The sequence below is a fragment of the Petromyzon marinus genome, chromosome 6, assembly GCF_048934315.1.
Source record: "Petromyzon marinus isolate PM22_M1 ecotype Great Lakes invasive population chromosome 6, UKy_Petmar_22M1.pri1.0, whole genome shotgun sequence".
NCBI lineage: Eukaryota > Metazoa > Chordata > Hyperoartia > Petromyzontiformes > Petromyzontidae > Petromyzon > Petromyzon marinus.
The window spans coordinates 12,614,551-12,639,454 of NC_133672.1; the positions used below are offsets into that span (position 1 = coordinate 12,614,551).

The 24,904-nt window shown below is 40.8% G+C and overlaps 1 protein-coding gene across 3 annotated transcripts; it reads left to right on the forward strand.

The window, feature by feature from the left end:
* Nucleotides 1-2,009: 2,009 nt before the first annotated feature.
* LOC116939471 (leucine-rich repeat transmembrane protein FLRT3) lies at nucleotides 2,010-20,127 on the forward strand. Of its 3 annotated transcripts, none has more exons than XM_032947874.2 (2): nucleotides 2,010-2,526; nucleotides 17,532-20,127. In XM_032947874.2, exon 2 carries the CDS (start codon nucleotides 17,572-17,574, stop codon nucleotides 19,525-19,527), a length of 1,956 nt encoding a protein of 651 aa, XP_032803765.1. In that variant the 5' UTR covers nucleotides 2,010-2,526; nucleotides 17,532-17,571; the 3' UTR covers nucleotides 19,528-20,127. The 3 variants fall into 3 exon arrangements, with proteins under 3 accessions (XP_032803765.1, XP_032803766.1, XP_032803768.1); XM_032947875.2 differs by having other exon boundaries at nucleotides 2,010-2,245; XM_032947877.2 differs by lacking the exon at nucleotides 2,010-2,526 and adding an exon at nucleotides 2,573-2,594.
* Nucleotides 20,128-24,904: the final 4,777 nt, after the last annotated feature.

Sequence of the window (24,904 nt, forward strand, 5' to 3'; positions counted from 1 at the left end):
GAATTCGAAATCTTTTGCTATAGACGGATACTGCATCTAAACTGGACCCAAAGAGTGACCAATATAGAAGTAAGAAAAACGTTGCACATAGAAGAAGACCTGATGCAGGCAGTGATGAGAAGGAAACTGAAACTATTCGGACACACATGTAGGATGTACAACAATAGGAAAATTAAAATGTGTTGCTTAGAAAATGAAAGGAACCAGAAAGAGAATAATACGTATCAGAGAATGGCTTGACAACGGCATAAGAGATTGGTGCTAGAAAGACGTGGCACTACTGGAGTATGTTGGCACAAGACAGAGAAAAGTGGAAACAAATAATGACATGTGCAATGGACACCTACGGGCTATCTGCCCATGGATCGTGATGATCATGATGCCTATGAAGCTTTTGTGCCGATGATGCTTAACACTACTCTTTAAATGCATAATTAATTAATGCAATATCTAAATGGTAGATATACCAAACGGTTGAAGCAAAAATTAAGTTATTTTTGCTTGCACCCTATATAATAACGGGTTTAAACTAATTCTGCTTGTTTATTTTGGCAATTATGTATTCTAATGCACCAGGGACACAATTTGTACTTCCCAAATAGCCCAGAGTTGATTTAATGCACGTTTACCTGCTTGTTAAGCTTTCACTAACTGCAATTTGCATACCTGTTGAATAAAAAAATGAACAACTGAACAAGATTACATATCGGAGCAGCATCTGGAGACATTGTTACACGAAATGTTATTTTTTTTAAACTATAATTGCATTACTGTGCAATATAATTAGTCGTTAAAACACTTACATTTAGACACGGTGAATGTATTCTTGACGGTGCAGTTATTGCATACTCTATTCCCATGAAAAAGTCCGATTTGGAGGATGTACTCTTCATGAGGTTGAGCTTGAATTCTTCATCTTCGTAGCGAAAGAGATCTACATAGGCCTCCTCGAGCTATTTGCAGCGCAAAGGTTAAGTAAAGCAAATTAGACACCATTGGAAATGAAGCTGCTGCTTGCTGTGCATCATATGTCTTTGTTAAGCAGGGGTTAGTAGCGTCGGCATGTTTGACTTTGTCTCTTTGTGATGATGCATGTGGCCGATTAGTTAAGTTGGCACCTCAAGCTTACAGTATGTCCCGCTGAATGTCAAACAGTTGCTTCGGCGTTTGAAGCTCTCCGTGAAAGCCCAGGGTGCTGAAATCTGCATTACTCGTGCCCAAGTGTGGGTCACATTGGACTGAATGTCAATGAGATTGGCAACGTAAAGTGCAATACAATCTTATCGGCTGTTTGTTACCTAAGTGTGGTCACCACCTGAGAATGAACAACGCGCTGCTCCGGTGGTCAGGCTATTTTTTTCTGTGCTGTGGATATTACAAGTTTGGGGCTATATTTATCGACGGCTTTAAATAGCCGTTTCAATTAAAATGTGCCAGATGTTTACAGAGAAAGTAAAATTAAAAATAACCCAAACGGAAGATGTTGTTTTTCTAACACAGATACCGATGATTTTCTTTTAAATATAGCCAGCAGAATATTTGTACTTAATAGGAGATGCATTTTTAATCAACAACAGGAGTGTGTTTAATCAATTAAAAAAATGTAAGTTACAACACATTGATCAAATTATACTTTCTTTTAAACCAATGTATCTATTGTTCGATTGAGAAATCCTTTGCGCTTTACACCCAAACGTATACATACAGACACGCAAACGTATGCAGTTGCAGCACGTTGTGTCAAGAAACTTTTCAATCTAACAAACACACTAATTGGATTTTCAAATAACGCAGACAAAATATGGCCTGCCCCAACAACATATGCAACGAGGCAATGTGGGGGGGTGGGGTGGTGGTTTGGGGGGGGCAGCTTTGATGTATTTTGACAGCGCTCCATGTGGAAGGGTCCATGTTGATGAAAAAAGGAGGGTAAAGCCAATTCGAGCAGCAGCAGCAGCAGCTTAAAGCGGAGCCACTCCACGCCCCCCTTGCACGCCAGCCGCCCCATCCTCCCGCAACGTGATGGGGGTGGTGGTGAAACCTCTCCTCCCCCTTACCCAGCACTAACAAATGCAGCCGCCCTGGGTATTAGCTCCATGCCCTGTCAGAAAGAAACAGAGGAGCTCGCGACACGCGGAGTCGCGCGCAACTGACATTGTCCGTCCGTCTGTCAGACAGCAGCAGCAGCGGCGGCAGCAGCAACAACGAGAGACAGCGAGAGGAGTCACACCAGTGGCAGAGAGAGGTAGGAGAGTTGTTGTTGTTGTTGTTGCCGAGAGGCGCGTAGGTGCAACTAAATCAAAAGTTGCGTTCTTTTGGCGGCGGCGGCGGACGACACCGGCACGAGGGGAACAAAGCACGACGGAATAGGGCGGCTTGTGTGTGTGTGCGTGCGCGCGTGCTTTTTTTGTTTTAAAAAAAAAATACAAAAATCGCGAACGAATGTCGAGAAAAGTTGGCGGCTCAAGTTAGCGCGGCTCGAGGCGCGATGAGGTCTGCAGAACAAGGCGTTGTGCACAGTCTGTGGTGAGTACCGCTTGCTGGGATTGCGCTTCTCGTTTCTCTCGAAAGCCACCACGCACGTTCCGCAGACGGTGAGCGGCGTTCATCGCTTTAACACGTGTTTATTTTTTGTACATGTTGCGTTACACTTAGCCTTGTTTTGTTGTTGGTGTTGTTGCTGCTTCCGCGATGGATTCGAAATCTTCGACGTGTTGTTATTTTTTTGTTTTATCTTTTTGTAATTGCCACTGTTCATGCAAACTTGCGCATTAGATGTTTTAAGGATGGATTTAAGTTAAAATAGAAAAAGATGTTCTTTCGAGAAATTCGTGAGCAACCACGTGCGAGCTAATGCTTTAAATAATGTGGCGAGATGTTAACTCTCGCCTGGTATACAGGAGGTCGTGGGTTCGAGCCCGACCTTGACGCCTGCTGTATATTTTGAGTTTTCAAGTTCTCTCTGTGGTCGCGTGGATATTTCTCTGGGCTCTCCTTTTTTTCCCCCTCCACCTTTATAAACATTGCGTTTCGAGTATTTGGCTGCTATGAATTTCCACACGATAAGCCACATCGTTGAGCCATCATTTGTTGCCAGGTCGCTTCTGAAAAAGAGCTATATAGCTCAGTGGGCCCTACCTTGTAAAATAAACTAGTTTCGTTTTAGTTTAGCGTACCCGAGCATTAGATCTATGGTTTTTTTGGTGTGTGAGCGTTAGTGTTTTCCAGGCCGGGACTACAAAAGAGTGTGAAAATCTCAGAAAATCTGGGCATGATATCTCTGCCAAACTTCTAAAACAGATCTAGAAAGAGTGAGAGAAGTGGTGCTGCACTGTGCGTATTGATAGCGCGGACTATTAGATCTTTGTGAGAGCCTTAGGCGGTATCATATCGTAAATGTGAATCTGTGTGTACTCTGTGATGTCCCATTCACCTCGGTCTTTCTATATAATAGGCAATACACTCGCGTCTCTACCGTAACAACGTATAATGGTCAAATAAGACGAGTGTGAGCCAACGTTTCTGTTACGGTTGATGCATTTCACAGTCTTTCTCAAGTCTGTGAAATGAGTAAAATGAGAGATGACCACTGCCCATTGTTTGAACAAGCGAATGGGGATATGTTATGAATTTACCTCCAGTAACACATGATTTCATCAGTGCATAAAGGTTTGGCTTCATATCCGATTTCAAATCAGCCCAATACGATGTTTAAGCTCTATTCATCAAAACTTTATTTGTCGCGTCTTATGTATATGTTTCAGTGGTGAACTTTTTAAATGTGTGCACAATTATGTGGTACTCACGTTTAAAATGTAAACACGTTTGCTTCGAAAGTAGGTGCGAATCAAATGCTGCAACTTCAAATGTGCGACACCGAATATAACTTCCATTTATACACCTTGGTGAAGCTTAATATTGAATAAATTCAGAAATTTTACAATAAGTACAACTACTTAATTTAATTAAAATAATATGCCAAACATAATGTCACATTACTTAATATAAACAGCACCATGTCTCGTTAAAAAGCGGCAGACACATTTTTTGTGTAATTGTGCCCCACGTACTAACACGACACTTTCTTCATAGCAGACTTATGGGAACTGTATTTTGAAATGTCCTGTAATTTCACGGAATTATTAAAATGCATAGCATTGGAGTCTGCTTTAAACCAACACAAAATTACGCCAAAGGCTTCAGTTTCTGAGAGAAGCAAATTTGACACAAGAAATAAAAGCGCTAACTAGTTTATGGCTCTCCCTCCAAAGTTATGAAGTGACAGGCACCATTCAGGTATGTATACTCAGAAACAGTAGTGTAGTGCATTCAATATTCTGCAGGTATTCCTGGACACCATGAGTACTAACAATTAAGACGGAAACAAATATTAAAAGTTTTTAATTGAAGGTTGGTTAAAACCTAAAATATATTATTTGGGTCTTTCGGTAAAGTCACGTAGATGGGTTCAAAGAAAATAACAAAAAAACGAAAAACTACGACGTTTCGATCGCAACACAAGCGTTCGTCATCAGGTAGAGGGCGAAAACATATTTTACGTTCTCCAATGCTTGTATGTTATCTGTAAAAAAAAATCGGTTTCTAAAAATACAAATATATAAATGTTCATATTCATGCCAATTAGAAGATGCTGAAAGGTTTTAGAATTAAAACTTACAAAAATCGTATGAAGGCACTGGTAATCTGTAAAGGACCATGTTTTAAAGCAAATTTGTATATAAAACATTTAATAAATTGCTCAAAATAGTGTGCCTCTATATATACATTTACGACATTATTTTTACAACTTTTGGAAAATCCCTAATACGCCGTTAGAATGGTAGAGATATATGCCCACTTTAGCATATGTATATACAAAATTATTTTTTTTTTAAATGTAAACATCTCGAATGCAATGTCATTGATATTATATAGATATATTGTTAGTCTTCAAATGTGGGTCTTTAATTATTTTAAGACACTATTCTCACATCACAGACCTGTGCTTGGGCAGGCTTTCGTTCAGCAGTAAATTGATCATGGCTGCTGATGATGGTGATGTTCACATTATAAGCATGTTTCTCGTCCAGTGATATTATATGGTTGGTCAACAGGCATGAGGGTTGTTATAAAAAAATGTTTCGGTCCAACCATGCAGTGTTTGCCGAAAAGCCATGGGTATTTCATTGTTTCAAAATGTACCACTAAGAAAATAAATGAGTGTTATAAAATTGCAGAAATAATTTAGCTTAATTTCATTAAACAATATTTTACTTTTTAAAATGTTACTATTGTATCCATTTCAGATGTATAAGGGCAAACATGTTATTTCTTAAAATAAACTGTCATTTAAGAAATATAATTTTGGCTCAGTGTGGTGGAGCGAATGAATGAAAGAAAAAAATGGCATCTCCGTTTTAAAAAAAATGTTCCTAAAACTCGGCATGCAACCTAATCCGGTGTGTGCACCCGTGTTCTCCACTTAGGCACGAATGCCACGTGAGGTGGACCTGGTGCAGATATAGATGTGGAAATGCAAAAGTTTATTTTATTAAACATGAAATTGCCTTTTTCGCCAACACATTGCGAGATGCGTATTGCTATTTTAATAATGTAAAGCTGATGGCAGGCAGCATTTTGGAAAGTGCAGGGGTTCCACTTGGCACTTTTTTGAAATAGAGCCGGCTGTGGCACCACAAATGTAAACGCTGACATGAGAAAAACATTTCTGTGTCCTCTAGTTTATCTAAGGAACACATGCAATGTCCTGGAAATTCAGATTGTACCCTTTGAAAGTGTAAAAAAAATCACCTTAATGCATTACCTGTTTGTAATAAATAATTGAATAGTACATACCACGTTTATGTTGTTTAGTAATGTTGTGTCCTAGATTTTACAATGATCTTTTTTTGGTGTATGTCTTTATATCTGAATTGCTATTTTTGTTATTAATATTTTTTCCTTTTATATATTTTTCGCCAGCAATAGCAGTGTGTGCCACTTTACATTAAAAAAAACATGGAATGAAAGACTGAGAACCATATTGCACGTGCAGTGATGTTTTATATAAAAATTGAAATGACCTATTTGCCCATTAAGGGCTTGCAGTGTGACACACGCTACGTCAATATTCCAAATGAAAATAAATGTTTCTCCCATTAATGATTACCTCTGTGCCACTTTCATGATGAACTGGCTGGCTGAAATAGTAAGCCAACAAAATCCAATGAAACTGCAATGGCCATGTATGCCACCATGTAACCTTTAGGCTGCTGGCATTTCCATACCTATTGAAAGAAAATTGAACATTAAAGTTTCAAAGAAACATTTATAAAATGAGATCTAAATGACCTATTGCTCAGATCTCTGTGGCAATATGACGCTCAGGAAAGGTATTTGGAAATATTTTTCTGGGTCCCAATTATAGTTGGGTAGAAGGCGTTGGTAATAAATGCCGCGTCCACACACACACAAACATCGGCAAATGGCAGAGGTCAAGCACGCGTTCCTTTAATGTTTATTGAAACACAGTTATAAACTGTTAACCACCCTGAACAAGGACAAAAACACTTTTTATGTTTTGTGTAAATATAAATCTGTGAATTAAATCACATTAATAATCACGTGCAGTATAGCATTTTTTATATATGCCAAATTAAAGTCATTCGTATCACACACACTTGGGGCAGTGGTGGCATAGTGGTTGGTATCTTGCGTTATGAAGTTTGCCAGTTGAGTTGGATTCCCGGCCACAGCTATCATGAGTGGCGAGCGATATTTTAACTGGTCGTACCCTCGCCCCCATTTATCAACTGATACTGAACAACACAAAGTATGGTCAAACAATCCCCGTGACTAAAAAAATAGTGTGGGCAAGCCTTCACCCAGCAGTGGATTGACAAAGGCCTGTAAATTATTATTATTTATTTGTATCTTGGTTACTTAAGCTAAAATAGACACAATTTCAAACTTACACTTTATACACACCAATCACCATCGGGAGCCCTCTTTGTCCCGGAATAATGCATCCCCCAGCCTCCCATATCTCACGCTCCTCAGCTTAAACGCAAGCGTGGCCCACATCAGCTGTGGAGTCGTTTATATCGGTCCGATTGCAAGTTCGTGCTCCGGTTTAAATCTTGAAGAGCACTCCGCGCTCGACACGGCAAGGCCGTGCGTGCGGGACTGTCGACCTGCCTGACGTTGTCCCTCGGTGGAAATGGTTTCGTTCATGTTGGGAGTAACTCGCCGGCAAGCACAAACGCGGGCCAAGATCGCTCTCGCTTGCATACACACAGTGGGCGGGTGTGGTTGCCATGGAATCTGGCTATTTCAGTGTCGAGCAAGTTCTAACCGTTTTGGCAAGCCGCCGTGACATCGTGCGAGTGGCCCAGAACGTGCTCGCCATGTTGAGTGAGCATGGACTGAGTGTTTTGTCGTCCACGAGTTGCGCTCAATGTCAACGTTTCCTCGGGCTGACAAGCGGGCTGGTTGCTGACTTGCTAATCTTACTTGATGTCGTTGCGACGCGGGAAAGAGTCTGTTCCTTGTCACCGCCGGTCGTCCTGTCAGCCGCGTGCACTCCGCATGGCAGGCACATTTGGGCTGCGCGCCTTTGATATGTTGCAGCCTGAGAACTGGCCTCTGTGGCTATACCGCTCGTCCAAGAAGCTTCGGAGAGGCAGAGCGCATGGAAACCACTTGTTTCTGGCACGTTCCGTGCCGAGGCTGTTGCTAGAATAACTGTTGTTAGAATAACAACAGCTGATTTTTCTTTATGTTAGAATAAGATGCTGACAAGTAAGATAAAAAAATGCATTTGAATGAGTTGGGCATTTTCCCGAGTCAAGCTGTGTGTTATGTGAATGGCAAAAGACTGGCTTGCAACCCACGGAGTATCGTTTTGGATGATTGTTTTATCGTCAATGAGTGTTTACGTGCATTTGGGTTACGAAAAGTGTTGTATGTGTTTTTTTTTATTAGCGCAATTATATGATAGATGCTGATTACCTGAATTTACTCAAAATCACAGATCCTTTTGAAAAAAACTTTCTCTGCTTCTCTACAATTTAATCATTTACATAAACTCTTGTGTGCATCTCACAATCACTGCATATGTGCACAGGTATGTAATACACACGGACTTTGCGCCAAGGTAGTCTGGAGAGAACATTTTTCGTGGGTGTGATTGACCCATTGCGCTCGGAGTTATAAATCCCTCCATGAGTTCAGGGTTCGATTCCCTTAGTTGGCATCCACCCAAGCACTTATATTAATTAAGAACGAGTTGTCCTTAAACTAGGTGCCTTTTTTATCTCAGAAGCGAAAGCATGGTGGATTTGTGTATGTGCATAGCGCTTGTTGTTGTCCATTATGATCGGATTAATAAAGAATAATTATAAGGCAACTAATACTTAGTAAATTATTTCGATTCTTAAAAAAATAATGCTCTCTCGGCGATAATGCATGACTCCCAACTCGCAGTGCTTGAGTGATGGAAGCTGCTATCAAGCTGCCTTTCCAGTGATAGAATTTCCTAACCATAGAATAAGGCAACCTCCTTTAGCGCCCTCTTTACACACCAATGGCCCAAACGAGGAACACAGACCCCCCCCCCCCCCCAAAAGGCAAAAAGGACAAGCCGTAAATACCACGTGGCCTGCCAATGCTGGGGCTGGAACGGGCCTCCAAAATGCAGAATTCTCTGGAACACATCGTGTGAGTAACAGCAAAAAGGACACCTCAAGCATTAATACAGCCCTCTGATGTGTGAGAAATGTAGTGACTTTTAGACAAGCGACCTTTTACAGAATCGGGAAAGTGTGGTCTGTCAAAATGATCTGCAACAGCAGCTTGCAGAGCACCTTTGAGGGAGTGTTCATCACACGTTGTCAATAATCTGACCATGTTTCTGGTAACTGGTAGCAGACAAAACACGGGGAGCCTCAAACATTTCTCTTGTGTGTGAAATGTGTGGGTGTATGCTTGCAACTATTACACAAGGGCCAAGATTTCAGTACAAAACATGAAAATAGAAATAAATGTACTTATATAAATGTATTACTATTGCACATTTCTAAGGAAGCATTTGTATTGTTCTTATGTTTCAATGGACCTGTGAACGATCCATTAAACACCTTGACAGAATGAACCACCACAGCGATTATTTCTTTTTTTTTACTTCTGCTACATCCCTGACTGTGGATGCTTCATTGTCCAATGAAAACATATCAACTGTTCACTAGAATATGCATATGGCAATAACCCCACGCAAACTCCTAACATTGAACACATTTTTTTTCTGGAAACCGTACAGCATAATCAGCGATCGTGAATCCCCGGCCAGTTGAAAGCCTCCCCAAACATATTCTTGGTTCTTTCGGTAAAGTCATGTAGAAGGGAAACAATAAAATAAAAAAACACATGTATATAAAACAATACAATTCTCACGACTTTTCGACTGCAACACAAGGAATCATCATCAGGTGTGAAAACCACAACACGAAAATTTGAAAAAAGTGGCGTTTTTTTAACGTTAGCACCACGGAGAGCGATTTGACAGTTTGTTCAGATGGACGAGTCCATATATGTTCGGAAAAGAGGAGGGGGGAGAAGAAAAATAATGGATGCGGTCTGAAAACCACCTTAAGCGTGATCAATTAATTAAGACCCGAAATGGTTGATCAAATTCTTCCAATGATTGCTAAGCCAGAATCCATCTTCTCGGTTGAAATTGTCTCTGTGTTTGTATATGTGGATAGCCTCATGAACGAATCTCTCATGGTAGCCAGATGGCTTGCAAAGAACCTATGTCTTGGAGAAGTCAATGTCATGTGAACCTGCTGAATTATAACAGTGATCTGCCACGGCCGAGGTGTTGGTTCTACCGTGTTTCAGATCTGCTTTGTGTTCACGAATGCGGTCCGAGACATGTCGTTTGGTTTCTCCAATGTAACTACTACCACAGAGGCAACTTAGTTTGTAGACGCTAGGGTACTGTATGTCCGGAATCACATCTTTTACAGACGGAACCAGAACACGGATTTTATGTAATGTGTTGAATCGGACCTGGATCTTGTGTTTATTCAAGATTTTGGAGATATTTTTTGTGATCCCCGCAATGTAGGGTAAAGTGATGGTTTTTAAAGGCTCCTCAAGAGGGTCCTTCTTCATGGTTGGAGTGATAGCTTTGCGGATTGTGTAGTCGGAATAACCATTAGCCTTAAGAGCTTGGTGTACGTGCTTGAGTTCACTGGCTATATGTTCATGGTCGGATATGCATTGGGCTCTATGGTGCAGAGTCTTGATGAGATAATTCTTCTGGGATGGATGGTGGTGGGAATTCGGTTTCAGGTAAGCATCCGTATGGGTAGCTTTCCTGTAGACAGAGTGGCTCATTGAACAGAGTGGCTCATTACCATGGAAGTCGAAAAAGATGGCAAGCTACCTTTTTTGGATGTCATAATAAAAAAGAGACCTGATGGTTATTTTTCTTCTCCCCCCTCCTCTTTTCCGAACATAGATGGACTTGTCCATCTGAACAAACTGTCAAATCGCTCTCCGTGGTGCTAACGTAAAAAAAAACGCCACTTTTTTCAAATTTTATTGTTGTGGTTTTCACACCTGATGATGATTGCTTGTGTTGCAGTCGAAACGTCGTGAGAATTTAATTGTTTTATATTTTTATTATTTTATTGTTTCCCTTCTACGTGACTTTACCGAAATAACCAAGAATATGAATCCCTGCAGTCACGAAAGCTTTAAATCAAAACCTCCCCAAACAGTTGTCATATCTCGCAACCCTACAATGTATCCACATAGCACCTGCACATGAGCTGATTTCATCGCTCCATCTCTTTTGTGGGCGTTCTGTCTGACTGCTACTCTATCTTTATTATTGCGCCTCTGAAACCATGCATACAAAGTAAGATTTGGTAATGCATGGCTTAGAAACTAGCTATGATTAATTTGCATTGCTGGTATACCCATTGCTCCAGCTTATGATGGTTGAAACAGTGAACTTGGCTTCATTGTAAATTATGACCTTTTGGTGCGATTCCATGATATCCCTGATCACAGTTGGCTCATCTTGATCAATCTAGAATTGAAATTCACAGGCCATGTACTCCGCACACATTGCTCATGAGATATTACTTGTGCGTTCGTTATTTTCGAATGAACTTTTTTCATAATTACTGTGTGCATGCATGCAATACGTGTAAGCAATTTAACTAAGACGCATGTTTGCATTTGTTAGTTTACTGATATTGCAGCAATTTGAAATCTCTATCCATGAACATATTGGTATTAAGATTAAGCAGATCAGCATCTGGCCGCACATTCATGCCATTTAAATTATAAAACTGGCTATACGGGCAGTCATCGAGTTATGAACATGATTAGTTACAGAGATCCGTTCGTAAGTCGGAACAATAATGCACTGTATTCAAATGCCCATGCGTTAAGTGTTATGAAATGTGTAATGGTTCAACCAAAAGGGTAACATTGTTAAACTCATAATTAATAACAAATATTGTACATTTGCATATCACATTGTAATAAATATATTGTACATTAGATACAACTTAAAATAAAGTAACATAAATAGAAAAACACTTTGATTTTAACTTACGTTGAGCCCTGATGCTAGCTTGTTTAGTCGGAAGGGCGGCAATGAGTCACTACAATTGCGCGCGCACACACACACACGGGGCACGCGCGCATGTACAGACAAAAACTAAGACACAAACACACACCCCAACGAAAACGAGCCCCCATGTAGCCTTAACAGACTGTTGGGGCCAAGTGCTGTCAGTAAAAAGCAGCGCCGATGAAGGCCGTCACGGCACACGAGTGGATGAGTGGCCAGCGCTACGCCCGGCCGCCTTTGTCACCCCAATGGCGTTGTTTACACACTGCACCAGGTACTCATTTGAGGCTGAGTCGACGTAGGGGAGGCCGCCCAGGTCTCACTCAGAAAATTGTCACCGGTGTTGATCGTGAATTGAACTTTGGTCGCCAGTTTGGTAGCACAGCGTGCTGTTGTACTGCAGCTCCCCCCATACGCACGCACGCAAAGACCCATGTATAGGCTTAACAGATTGTAGGAGTAATCGCTGTTGTAATGAGTAGCACTTACGAAGACTGGTACGGCACACGAGGGGGTGGGTGGACAACACCACGCCCGGCCGCCTTTGTCTCCCTTGTGGTGATGTTTACACATCGCACCAGGTACTCATTTGAGGCCGCGTCGACCTAGGGGAGGTCCAGGACCGGTTTCAGATCATTGTTTCTGATATTGTGCCGTGAGCGGGAATCGAACTCGGGGTCCCAGGTTCATAGTGCGCTGACCGCTACGCGACTGCTCCTCCACTCAGTCACGTAGTCCACTTTAAGATGTTTACTTGTTCATGTTTTTATTTTTTTTGTTTGTTGCGGTTGCACCCGATTCAAGAGCCGAATGGCTCACAGGGCTATACCGAATTAAATGAAACTGAAAACAATCACACTTTCACACGCAAACACTCCCAGCTGCGAGGCCGACTCATTATACATCTGGCAGAAGACCGCGCCTATGAAAAAAAATAGTTCCACAGTTCAGCTTGCAATTACGAGTTCGCGTTTTAAGCAACGTGATTTTAATATCACGGAAGCTGGTTCGTAAGTCGGGCGTTCGTAAGTCGGGAGTTCGTAAGTCGGGCGTTCGTAAGTCGGGAGTTCGTAAGTCGGAGTTCGTAAGTCGAGGACTGTGTTGTATCCTTTGTCGACACTGGTGGGAGTGAAAGCCAAGTATTCTATTTGAGTTGGAAAACCCAGGGTTGTCTACTCACCTGGAATTACACAACTCGTCAAGGCTAAAACTTCCTCCACATCGCAAATGTGTAATGAATGAAGAGCACTGGCAACTCGCTTAATGTCCCGACAATGAAATAGCTTGGAAGGCGAGTGCTGTATTCTAGTATGGAGGCGAGGACGCGCCAAGGCAAAGGAGGGAGACTTGCATTGTGCACGTCAAATGTACCTATGTGCTGGGGTAGGAGGTAGGGAGGGGGGGGTTGGCTAACATTTGCGTATCTTTGTGCTTTGGTTGCAGTTAAACTACCCACACACACAGAGACGTACAGACACACGCGCGCGAACACACGCATGCGGAATTTTCACGCTGCAGCGCTTTGTGTAGCACAGCGAGCAAGAGTGCTCCATCTTGTGCTGTGGGCCAGAGTTTGTGCTGCTGAAGCGTCGGTGCAGGTGTCACTCCTGTCGTTCCATTCACGAGTTGCTTAATTAATTACTTTGTTTACAAAGTGGTAGAGGTAAAGCTGCAGCCCTGCAATTGCTTAGCTCTGCCCACTGCTAGCGGGAGTGCCTCTACTTGAGGGAACTCAAGAGGTAGCCCCCCTCTAGAAGAGATTTTGACCGACTCTTCCACTCTGGCCAAGATGCAAGATGTATTGGAAGAAGTTTGGAATTACCCACACTTTACCCCACAAAACGTGACTTGCCAATCGACTGACTATGGTGCACACATTGGTAATGCTGTATGCCCAGAGCTGGGGGACTTTGTTTATTTGGAAATTATTAAAGAGACATTGCATATGTATTTCGGACAATGATGAATTGAAAGCTTTAGTTGTTAAATCAGGAAGATAGGTTGACGATTAACAAAATTGCAGATGTGTTTTTCACAAGTAATATTATTTTATACCACCGTAATAATACATATTTTGAATAATAATGTTTCCATATAGTTTCAGAAAGACACCAGTAAATGAGAAATACTACAAAAAATGAACCCAAGCCATCTTGACATCTCTCTTAATCAGTGATGGATATAGTGAGGGAAAAAAGTATATGATCCCCTGCTGATTTTGTACGTTTGCCCACTGACAAAGAAATGATCAGTCTATAATTTTAATGGTAGGTTTATTTGAACAGTGAGAGAATAACAACACAAAAATCAAGAAAAACGCATGTCAAAAATGTTATAAATTGATTTGCATTTTAATGAGGGAAATAAGTATTTGACCCCTCTGCAAAACATGACTTAGTACTTGGTGGCAAAACCCTTGTTGGCAATCACAGAGGTCAGACGTTTCTTGTAGTTGGCCACCAGGTTTGCACATATCTCAGGAGGGATTTTGTCCCACTCCTCTTTGCAGATCTTCTCCAAGTCATTAAGGTTTCGAGGCTGACGTTTGGCAACTCGAACCTTCAGCTCCCTCCACAGATTTCCTATGGGATTAAGGTCTGGAGACTGGCTAGCCCACTCCAGGACCTTAATGTGCTTCTTCTTGAGCCACTCCTTTGTTGCTTTGGCCGTGTGTTTTGGGTCATTGTCATGCTGGAAAACCCATCCACGACCCATTTTCAATGCCCTGGCTGAGGGAAGGAGGTTCTCACTCAAGATTGGACGGTACATGGCCCCGTCCATCGTCCCTTTGATGCGGTGAAGTTGTCCTGTCCCCTTAGCAGAAAAACACCCCCAAAGCATAATGTTTCCACTTACATGTTTGACGGTGGGGATGGTGTTCTTGGGGTCATAGGCAGCATTCCTCCTCCTCCAAACACGGCGAGTTGAGTTGATGCCAAAGGGCTCCATTTTGGTCTCATCTGACCACAACACTTTCACCCAGTTGTCCTCCGAATCATTCAGATGTTCATTGGCAAACTTCAGACCGGCATGTATATGTGCTTTCTTGAGCAAGGGGACCTTGCGGGCGCTGCAGGATTTCAGTCCTTCACGGCGTAGTGTATTACCAATTGTTTCTTGGTGACTATGGTCCCAGCTGCCTTGAGATCATTGACAAGATCCTCCCGTGTAGTTCTGGGCTGATTCCTCACCGTTCTCATGATCATTGCAACTCCACGAGGTGAGATCTTGTATGGTGCCCCAGGCCGAGGGGAGATTGACAGTTCTTTTGTGTTTCTTCCATTTGCGAATAATCGCACCAACTGTTGTCACCTTCTCACCAACCTGCTTGGCAATGGTCTTTGTAGCCCATTCCAGCCTTGCGTAGGTCTACAATCTTGTCCCTGATATCCTTGGAGAGCTCTTTGGTCTTGGTCATGGTGGAGAGTTTGGAATCTGATTGATTGATTGCTTCTGTGGACAGGTGTCTTTTATACAGGTAACAAGCTGAGATTAGGAGCACTCCCTTTAAGAGTGTGCTCCTAATCTCAGCTCGTTACCTGTATAAAAGACACCTGGGAGCCAGAAATCTTTCTGATTGAGAGGGGGTCAAATAATTATTTCCCTCATTAAAATGCAAATCAATTTATAACATTTTTGACATGCGTTTTTCTGGATTTTTGTTATTATTATTCTGTCTCTCACTGTTCAAATAAACCTACCATTAAAATTATAGACTGATCATTTCTTTGTCAATGGGCAAACGTACAAAATTAGCAGGGGATCAGATACTTTTTTCCCTCACTGTAAGCAATGCTGTTTGTCAGTTGTGTGATGGGTTTATCAGACTCTAGTCAGTGTGTTTTACAAATGGAATGGACTAACACACACACAATCACAAGTAGAGTGACACGATGACCTGGTAACAAAAAAAAACCAGTAAGATAAACAAGCTCTGTTTCCTGAATGGAGCCTCATTTTTAAAATTACATGGCTCGCATATATTTTTTTTACTTGCCTTGAAACCCTCTCCATACCAAACCCCCACTCCTGCCAATCCAGGCGCCACTCGTCACACATTACAGAATGTAGAAATTTGTTTCCTGGATATTTGTTTAAATTTGCCCTGGTATGCATGTGCTTTCATAAATCAAGTTGTTTATAATTGTATTACAGTACTTAAGTTAAATACAATGTGTTGACTGCTCATTGCTTGTTGTTAAAAGGCCCAGACCATTTCCACATTTCTGCGTACCAGTTGATATTTTTCCATACATTTTTCAACTTATGTCATATTAATTACTTTAAAAAACACACACAGCACATATCTATATTTTCAAGTAGAGCATGGATTCATGTTCAGTATCACAATACTATGTAATCACCATTAAATCATTTTTAAACAAATCTTAAATAAAATTGCGATGCAGTATAAATTACATTAGATATCTCTAGACATAAATTGCACTTGAATAATATCTTGAGTTGCTCGTGTGACACAAGTAGCAGTGTATGCCACATGCATTTTATTGTAATGAGTGTAAATGGGATTGGTGATAATCTGAATAGTCTGTCATTATTTCAAAAAATATATATTCAGTGGATGACAAATGCATCTTACAACTAAATCATTGGATTACGTGTTTTGTAGATGGATTTCCTCAAGGCAGGCTTGGTTTGAGTTAGCAGTTAGGACCTTGCTATACATTAAATCCGTTCTTGTTTAACATATTCTCTGATGGCCCTGATCCATCTAGTTGCCAGGTTTTTTTCTCTTACCTTTTCCCCTATGATATTTTTATCTTCATATTGCCTTACAATCTGTCTCTACCACAGGATTGTGTTTGGATGTTGCCCAAAAGAATGCTTCATGCCAAACACGCATTCATGGGATTGGCCAAACATCCACATGTAGCAGGACACTCCTGAAAAATAAGTCTTGAGAGTCAGTGAGGATTTCCTGAACAAAGGGCATAATCATATTCTTAGCTCTTTCGGTAAAGTCACGTTGAAGGGAAACAATAAAATAATAATATATATAAAACAATAAAAATTCTCACGACGTTTCGACCATAACACAAACGGTCATCATCAGGTGTGCCGTTGCTTTTCACACCTGATGACGACCGTTTGTGTTATGGTCGAAACGTCGTGAGAATTTTTATTGTTTTATATATATTTTATTATTTTGTTGTTTCCCTTCAACGTGACTTTACCGAAAGAGCTAAGAATATGAATTACTGAAGTCACGAAAGCTTTAAATCAAAATTTAAAGGGCATAATCCTCAAAGAATTAGTCTCAATGCATTAATACAAAATATAAGAAATATATAAAGACAAAAAATTTAAAATATATACCACAGAATATTGAAAATATTTTTTCTGATTAAAACCCCATAAAAGCATGATTGTGGATTTTGTGCTGTTGTTTGGTAGAGAATGATACTCATAAATATTTTAAAAATCAATCAAATTCAATTAGTTTTCTACAAAGTTGTTTTGTGAATTAGAGGAATGTAGGAGGAAGACATTTGCCCAATACAATGTAAACTTTTTACGAAATGAAAATAAAACTACGCGGAAAAATGTACGTAACTAAAAATATAGCTGATGAGTTTGTAATAAAAAAATGCATCCATTTATATTAATATGAAATACAGTATGCCTCTGTGTTATTCCTCATGATTCCAAAATAATGTCATGTATTACAGGATTACGATTTATTTTCACAGACTAACACAGTTTATTTAGACAAAAAGAAATCATATCACCAATATCTCCCATCCTTATGTTTACGTTTGTTTTAAGCATGTCTGAAGAGTTACGTTCAATGAACGATTCTGAATTATTTTATGAAACAAACATTGGGTGAGGTTTTATTTTTCTTACCGTTATGTTTCAGATCTCTGAGGATATCGAGGTGCCAAGTCAAACCCTCTTCGATGCTGCTGATAACCACAGAGCCACACATAATGATGGGATGCATCTCTCCAGTCGAGCTCATCCTCCTGCTGCTCGTGACTGTGCCGACCCTCGCCTGCCCATCTGCATGCCGCTGTAATGGAGACTTCGTCTACTGCAACGACAGAGGCTTAGCGTCTATTCCAAGTGGAATGCCAAGGAACGCCACGACACTCTATCTCCAAAACAACCAAATTAACAATGCTGGGATTCCACCTGAAATGAGAAACCTTCTCAAAGTCGAGACGGTGTATCTCTACAGCAACCGACTGGAGGAGTTTCCCATCAATCTTCCTAGAAATGTGAGAGAACTTCACTTGCAGGAAAATGGCATGTGGACCATTTCCAAGGGTCCCCTCACTCAGTTACGCAAACTGGAAGTTCTGCACTTAGATGACAACTCGATATCAACAGTGGGGATTGAGAAAGGTAGTTTTAGTGCAGTGCCAAATCTTAGGCTGCTATTTTTTTCCCGTAATAATTTAGGTATGGTACCTGAAAACCTGCCAAAGAATCTGGAGGAACTGCGGTTAGATGATAACAGGATAGAAACGATATCTGCAAAGGCTCTGCTGAACCTAAGCAAGCTGAAACACCTGTTTCTGGATGGAAACTTGCTGACTAATGAAGGAATCCATGAAAAGACCTTTAACGATCTTGTGAACTTGACGGAAATCTCCTTCACTCGGAATATGCTTAAAATTCCAGTGGCTAACTTGCCAAGAATGAACCTGCAAAAACTCTTTCTCCAGGAAAACAGAATAATGTACATTCCAATCAACATATTTTCATCCCTGAAAAGGCTCAGTGTTCTTGATCTTTCAAACAATCAACTACAAACCTTGCCATATGGCGCTTTGAATGGACTACAAGGACTGAGATTTCTCGGTGTGCGAAACAACCCGTGGTACTGTGATTGTAAAGTCCTCTGGCTAAAAGACTGGCTACGCATCAATGCCGTGAATGCGCAGGGGCTTATCTGCAAAGGGCCAGGCGGCAATAAAGGAATACATATCACAGATCTGCCTCCCGAGCATTTTTTTTGCCCAGCCACCACCACAGCTGCTGTAGCTCCAAGTCACACTGCAGGGGTGACCACGTTCACAGTCGGAGGTCCGTTGTTGATTCTCAGAACCCCGTTGCCCTTTGCTACAACTAAAAGCAATATTTTTAGCTCAGTCACAAGCAGACCGACCACATGGAAAGACACTACAGCTGACATTGTCCTTAAAGTGTCATCGGTGAGTGAGGACACGATTGCTGTAATCTGGGACAACCCATTTCCAGTGGAGTCATATAAATTGAGTTTGAAAAAATCCGACAAAAATGTTGGGACTGTCACAATGATTAACATCGTCAGTGGTGATAGGACACTGCACTTGTTTAAGGACTTACATCCAATGACTTTGTACAAAATCTGCTTGGAACCTCTGGTCAATAGAAACGTTTTTGATCTTGACAAAACTCCGACCTGTTTGGAAACAAAAACAGCAGATTCTGCACTTCCCAATCTTACCGATAGCATGAACCAAGAGCAAGAGATGGATAATGGTCATGGCTCGGCCCTGAAACTTGCTGGCCTCATAGGAGGTAGTTCAGTAATTCTTCTCATTGTGCTGATTTTGGGAATCTGCTGCTGGTACTCCCACAAATCTGGAAAGGGCCCGTGGTCTCGGGACACCTACAAGAAAGGTCGGAAGAGGGAGAGTGAGTACATGGAGTCGGGAACGAAGAAGGACAATTCTATTTTGGAGATGAGCGAAAACTCATTTCAGATTGTTCACTTAAATGAAACTATGGGGGATGATTTATCGATGAAAAATGGTTTACCCAACAGAACAGGAACTGGCTATAAAGGCACTTTGGCCCAAATAAATAACACTGTTTTAATAGACAGTACCTTATTGGACAGAGATTATTTTCAGAGACATACATAACTAACAAGCAACAATAGAAGAGACTTTACGTGTCGAACACTTTTTGCACAACATATTTATTGCACTTTTATTGCCGATTGAAACATGACACAGTGTTTTGACGTATCAGGATGTTCAACGTGTACAGGTATTTGTGTTCAGCGTCACAACTGTGATTACGGCGTTTTGCAATTAAATGGTATTTTGTTTCCGATTACCACCACAACATGATATACTTTTCTGCCTACATTTTTTTTAGAAGTCATAATTGTTGTTCCTTGTGTATGGGAAATATCTTACATGATGATATAACATGCGCTCCTTTTATATGTGCCTCTTTTACTAATTTCACATGACGATACAATGGACAAACTGTAAATGAAAAAAGCTGTACAAATTTACTGCATATTAACTGAAAAGTACTGGGAACTTGAACAGTTTCAAATAGGAATTATTTATAACCGTTTTAAAATGTGTACATAATAGTGTAATGCATGCCTCTTTGGACAACAGCAGTTGAAAAAATAAATGTCCGGTAGTAGTGAAATAATTAAAAGCATTGGAAATGCTTACATGTAATTGTTACATGTTCCTTTTGTAATAAAAAATGAGTACATAGTAGACGCATGGGTTGCCACTCATTGTATTGATGTGGGCAGTGGTGGTGTGAGTCCATTGAGGGCCCCTAAGCAGACATTATTTTGGGGGAAGGCCCTCTTTCAATTTGTAAATCCTAGTGAGATGACATAAGAGATATGGACAGATATGGACGTAATAAGATAGGGGAAAATATACAAAAGAGAGATGCAGACAAGATAGAGATGACAGAGATTAATTGGGGTGTTATGTTAATTATAATGTTATGTTAATTCTGATTTAATTTCAGCTGCCATATAATACACCTTCATTTTTTCATGAATCCAAGGCCCTTTGAGCTTCTTGGGGCCCTTAAGATTTGGCTTGGTTTGCTTATGCCTCGCACAACTTTTGGATGCGGGCCCTGGCAATGGTATTAAAAGATAGGTGGGGGGACTGGATGGAAGGAACCCGGTTTGGGTGAACTACTGGCTGCGGGAGGTCCCGAGAGGGAGGTTGGAGGATCTGTTGGTGGAGTAATGCATGGCACTGTGCTTTGATGCTTGCCACGTTAGCAAATGGTGCACACATTGCCACAGACGTCCCATTGTCATAACAAGTCCACTCCCCCACAACCTCCGAGTTCAACTCCTTCAAAGTGTTCTTTTTTTAAAGCGTGCATGTGAAAAACACGGCAGAGGGTCATACATAACCGTAAAAAACGTGTTATTTTAACTACAAATAAAATGTGAACAGCTGTGTTGGCAATAATGCAGAATCCCTTGATGAAAATACAACTGCTGCTGATCTAAACCTGGTCACAAAGTGCTTTTCAAATCCCAAAGTATTTTTAAGGAACCGCAAAGTAAAATGTTGCCACTATCTTTTGCCGTTAGTTTAAAAGCTGTGAAGAAGGAGCATTCCATGAAACACTGCAATACATTTTCAGTGATTCAGTATTTTTGTCCTGTTATGTAACAAGAGAGGGGGAGTGGTGGCGCCGTGGTTAGCATACTGCGCTATAAACCTGACTGTTCGTGTTCGAATCGCGGCCACGGGCGAACATAAGTAGCACGTGATATCTGAACTAATCCTTTTTTACGGTACGTAGCCAACCTGAAGTACATTCAAACAATCCCCATGACTGACAATGCATGTGAAGGCCTTCACCTAGTAGTGGATTAACAAAGGGTCGTGCATCTGGATTCCTGTATATATTTTTTTACAATAAGGTACACAGATCTGTTTGTAACTTTCTCATAGAAGACAACGATCAAAATTGGTGGCACGAGTATTCTAGATAACTGTGTAGCTAATACAAAACACATGAGAAAACAACAGTTCTGAGCATTGCTTGAAGATTGTACATTGCACAGCGTGAACCTGTGCGTTCAGTGCAGGTGGGTTACTTCACATGTGCGGCGAAATGTCTTGTGGGTAAAGCAGTCTTTCCGTGAGACACTCTTTTTTCAGAGATTGCCACTGACCTCCTGTCATCTCCGTTGATGAGATTGTATTATAGTGCACAGCAATATTGAAAAGAGACGGATTTCTGCCAGTTGCCTGTCTGCAGCTGGTGGCTTAGCATAATGGATGAAATGGAATTTGTGCAGGCGGAACGGATTGGCCTTTCATTCATTACAATAGGGATTACATTTTGATAAAATCTTTACATTATATATTAGATTGTACAGCCTGAACTGTTGCCACTTGAAGTGTGAAATGTCTAGATTTGTCATATGCAGACATACTATTTTATTCAAACTGGAGTCTCTACATTGTTTTTTTTTCTGTTGAGAAAGTTTAATATTCACAATGTATCTGCGTGTGGCTAGATTTACTTTTATTATTTGTTTTTTGTCAAAGTTTTTAAAATTTGGCAGGACTTAAGTTATATTTGCAAATGCGTGTGAGTGACAATAAGCAGTGTTAATTTTGAAGGCGTATTTCAATATTACAGAAAGGTGTGTTTTTTATTGTCATTTCTTACTTGCTATCTACAACATGATACAGTATACGCGTAATGATATTTAGTGTTTAAACATTATTTGGATGTGCAATTCCCACGACACCATCACTCATATTTAACATGAACATACGTGATTTTGGAAATTATATTTCAGTTTTTATTAATACCAAGATGAAGTGTTTTCAAAGAAGACGTTTTTGTGTTTTCAAAGCAGACTTTTCAAAATAGTGGTAGGGTTTTTAAATAAAATGTTGTAACACTGCTACTGTTAAAGGGATACTGTAAATCTAAAGGTGCCACATTGATCCGATTTCTTGGCTTGGAAGTTGAAACAATGGGGGAACCTTCTGAAATACCCCCCCCCCCCCATCTATGTCTGCCCAGCAGTATGAATGGGTACTTCTCGCCTCTTTCAGAACGTCTGGCAGGCATGGAATAAAAGGCCTTTAGAAGGGCTCCCTCGAATGGAGGCCGTTCTACCAGCAGTGGGATGACTAAACAATTACAGGGCTGCACCTTTATTACTTAAGATTTGGAAAGTGAATTTATACATCTTGGGCTGGAACAGCCATCTTGCCTTGTGATTGCTTTGGGTGGTGTGTGATGATGCCATGACAAGACACATGTTTGTTTATGTTGACTCCCCTGACTGGAGGTAGTGTACATTAGGGGTTAATGTCGTTTGAAGTCAAATATTTCAGAAATTATGTTCAATCACTGTGAGAGTGTATTCATGTGTATAAACTTTGGAAACATAGGAATTACATGTTTTTTTTTTTACAATGATTGACAAATTTTGATGTGAGTTGCAATTAGAGGTGTTAAGAATTTCTGGCTGTATTATTTTGGGTGGTGTAAATTAAAACAGCCTTTCTTGAAAAAGTATCAATTCTATGTACATAAAAAAACTACATAGAATATACAGGATATACATTTCATTGGCATGTATGTATGTTGAACTTCTTTCACACCATATGTAGCCAACCGTGCGAATCTATCTGTTATATTATTTACTATTTAGGAAAGTCTCACTGCGTCACATGACTGCATTGCCAGGCATAGTGTGGCTGGCATGGGCTCTGCTGCAAGGAATTAAATGGGAGCCACTCGACATCATAACCACTGCATGACTATTTTTAAAAAAGCCCTGTATTTAGATGTTTGGCCAATTTCATTTTACGAGTGCTTAACATTTGAGGAAAAGCTGAAATGCACAGCAAGCTGTATAAGAGGGGATAATCCACAACGGTCCACACAGATGAGTCATACACCCAATTCCTGGACTGCAATATATTGGCCACTTTGCATCCCAGGGGGGGTTTTGAAGTTTCGCAAGTCTGCGTGATCCACCAACCCTTGCCTTCATAGCGCTGGATCACAGGCCAATGCCACCACACTCGCCTCACATGTAAACTCTTATTGTTTTGCTGAACTTACTCTTGGATACGAATGGGAAAAGTGACCGTGGCTTTGGCACCGGTACTAGATGAGAGCCCACTCGATTTAAATTCCGTCGATTTTTGGGATTGTTATGTTTCGTTGATCTTAATTGCTATGGCCAAAAGCCAATGTTAAGGTGATATTGTACAGTGCAGCATGACGTAGAGAACATAATAAGTGGCGTCACTAAAACAAATTTTCTCAGCTAAATTTGTTTCTTCCTCGTGTGGTCAGAGTAGACATCATTATGTTACTACAAAAAAGTCAACGCATCGATCAATTACATTGCCCACCTATGTGACTACGGCTCTCTCCGATGTGTTTTCGTGTTGCACCGCGTGATGTTCTGTACGGTGACGGACATTTTTGCTGCACGTGCTGGGAGCTGCATTTGGAACAAAGACGTTGGACATCATGCTGAACAGCAAGCGGGAGAGTCCGAAAACACATCGGAGAGCCGAGTGGCACAACCTCGAAACCCTACGCAGTGCCATGTAACTACATGCTACATTCCTCCTGTGAACCATTTGACTCATGGGTTGCTTCACATTTGCAGAATCGTATTATTAAGCTTCAATTTTTCATCCTTGACAATAGTGCTTGACCTCCGTGAACCATTTAAGAAATTCACGGTAATGTGTTTGCATTAAAACTCAGGCAAATTGGATCCACGCATTGAGTTTTATGTGAAGGTTTAGCAATTGCAGCGTACTTGTAGACTCAGCGTATGCCTCGTGATTTCATTCTCATGTTGTTCTACATTGTACAGCAAGTCTTTGCAAATGACAATTTCAGCCATGGAAACGAATGACTGTGCTTTCTCTCTATGAACAAATGGTGTTTGCTGTGGTAAGGAAAATTACAGTTTAAGGATGATTATAATTACATTAACTGGCATGAAGCGTAATTATCAAGAATCTGCATTCCCAACTCCGTTATGTGCACACCACACTTTTTTTCAATTTAAGGTCTAGATTTACATTTACCATTCGCTGCACTTTTCACAAGCTCGTCTTTGATCATCGTGAGACATTCTGTACATCATTTTCGACTCAGTCCATGTATCGGTATATCAGTACCTTTGATATGGCAGACAGCGTAATGATGGTAAGGAATTAATAATCATCTTGTAGTAATAATACATTCTTACCAGAATGTTTAAACCGCACACTGTAGTAAATTGCGTGTGATGGTCCAGATGTGTGTATTGAATGGAATGTGTGGTATCCCACGCAGGGCTCTGTGCACTGTGACATCCACTCTTTGTGCAATTTGATGAATAACTCTGTGCCTGCTAACCTGAGGTGGGAAATCAATATGGTCGCACTCGCTTGTTGGTTAGCATGTAAACACACTGGAAAATTTAACCCTGCATAAGCCTTGTCAAGATCTATCATAATTTCAAGAAAATTG

Coding starts and splice junctions, on each gene's coding strand:
- LOC116939471 (XM_032947874.2), top strand. CDS start 17,572: ATGCTGCTGATAACCACAGAGCCACACATAATGATGGGATGCATCTCT.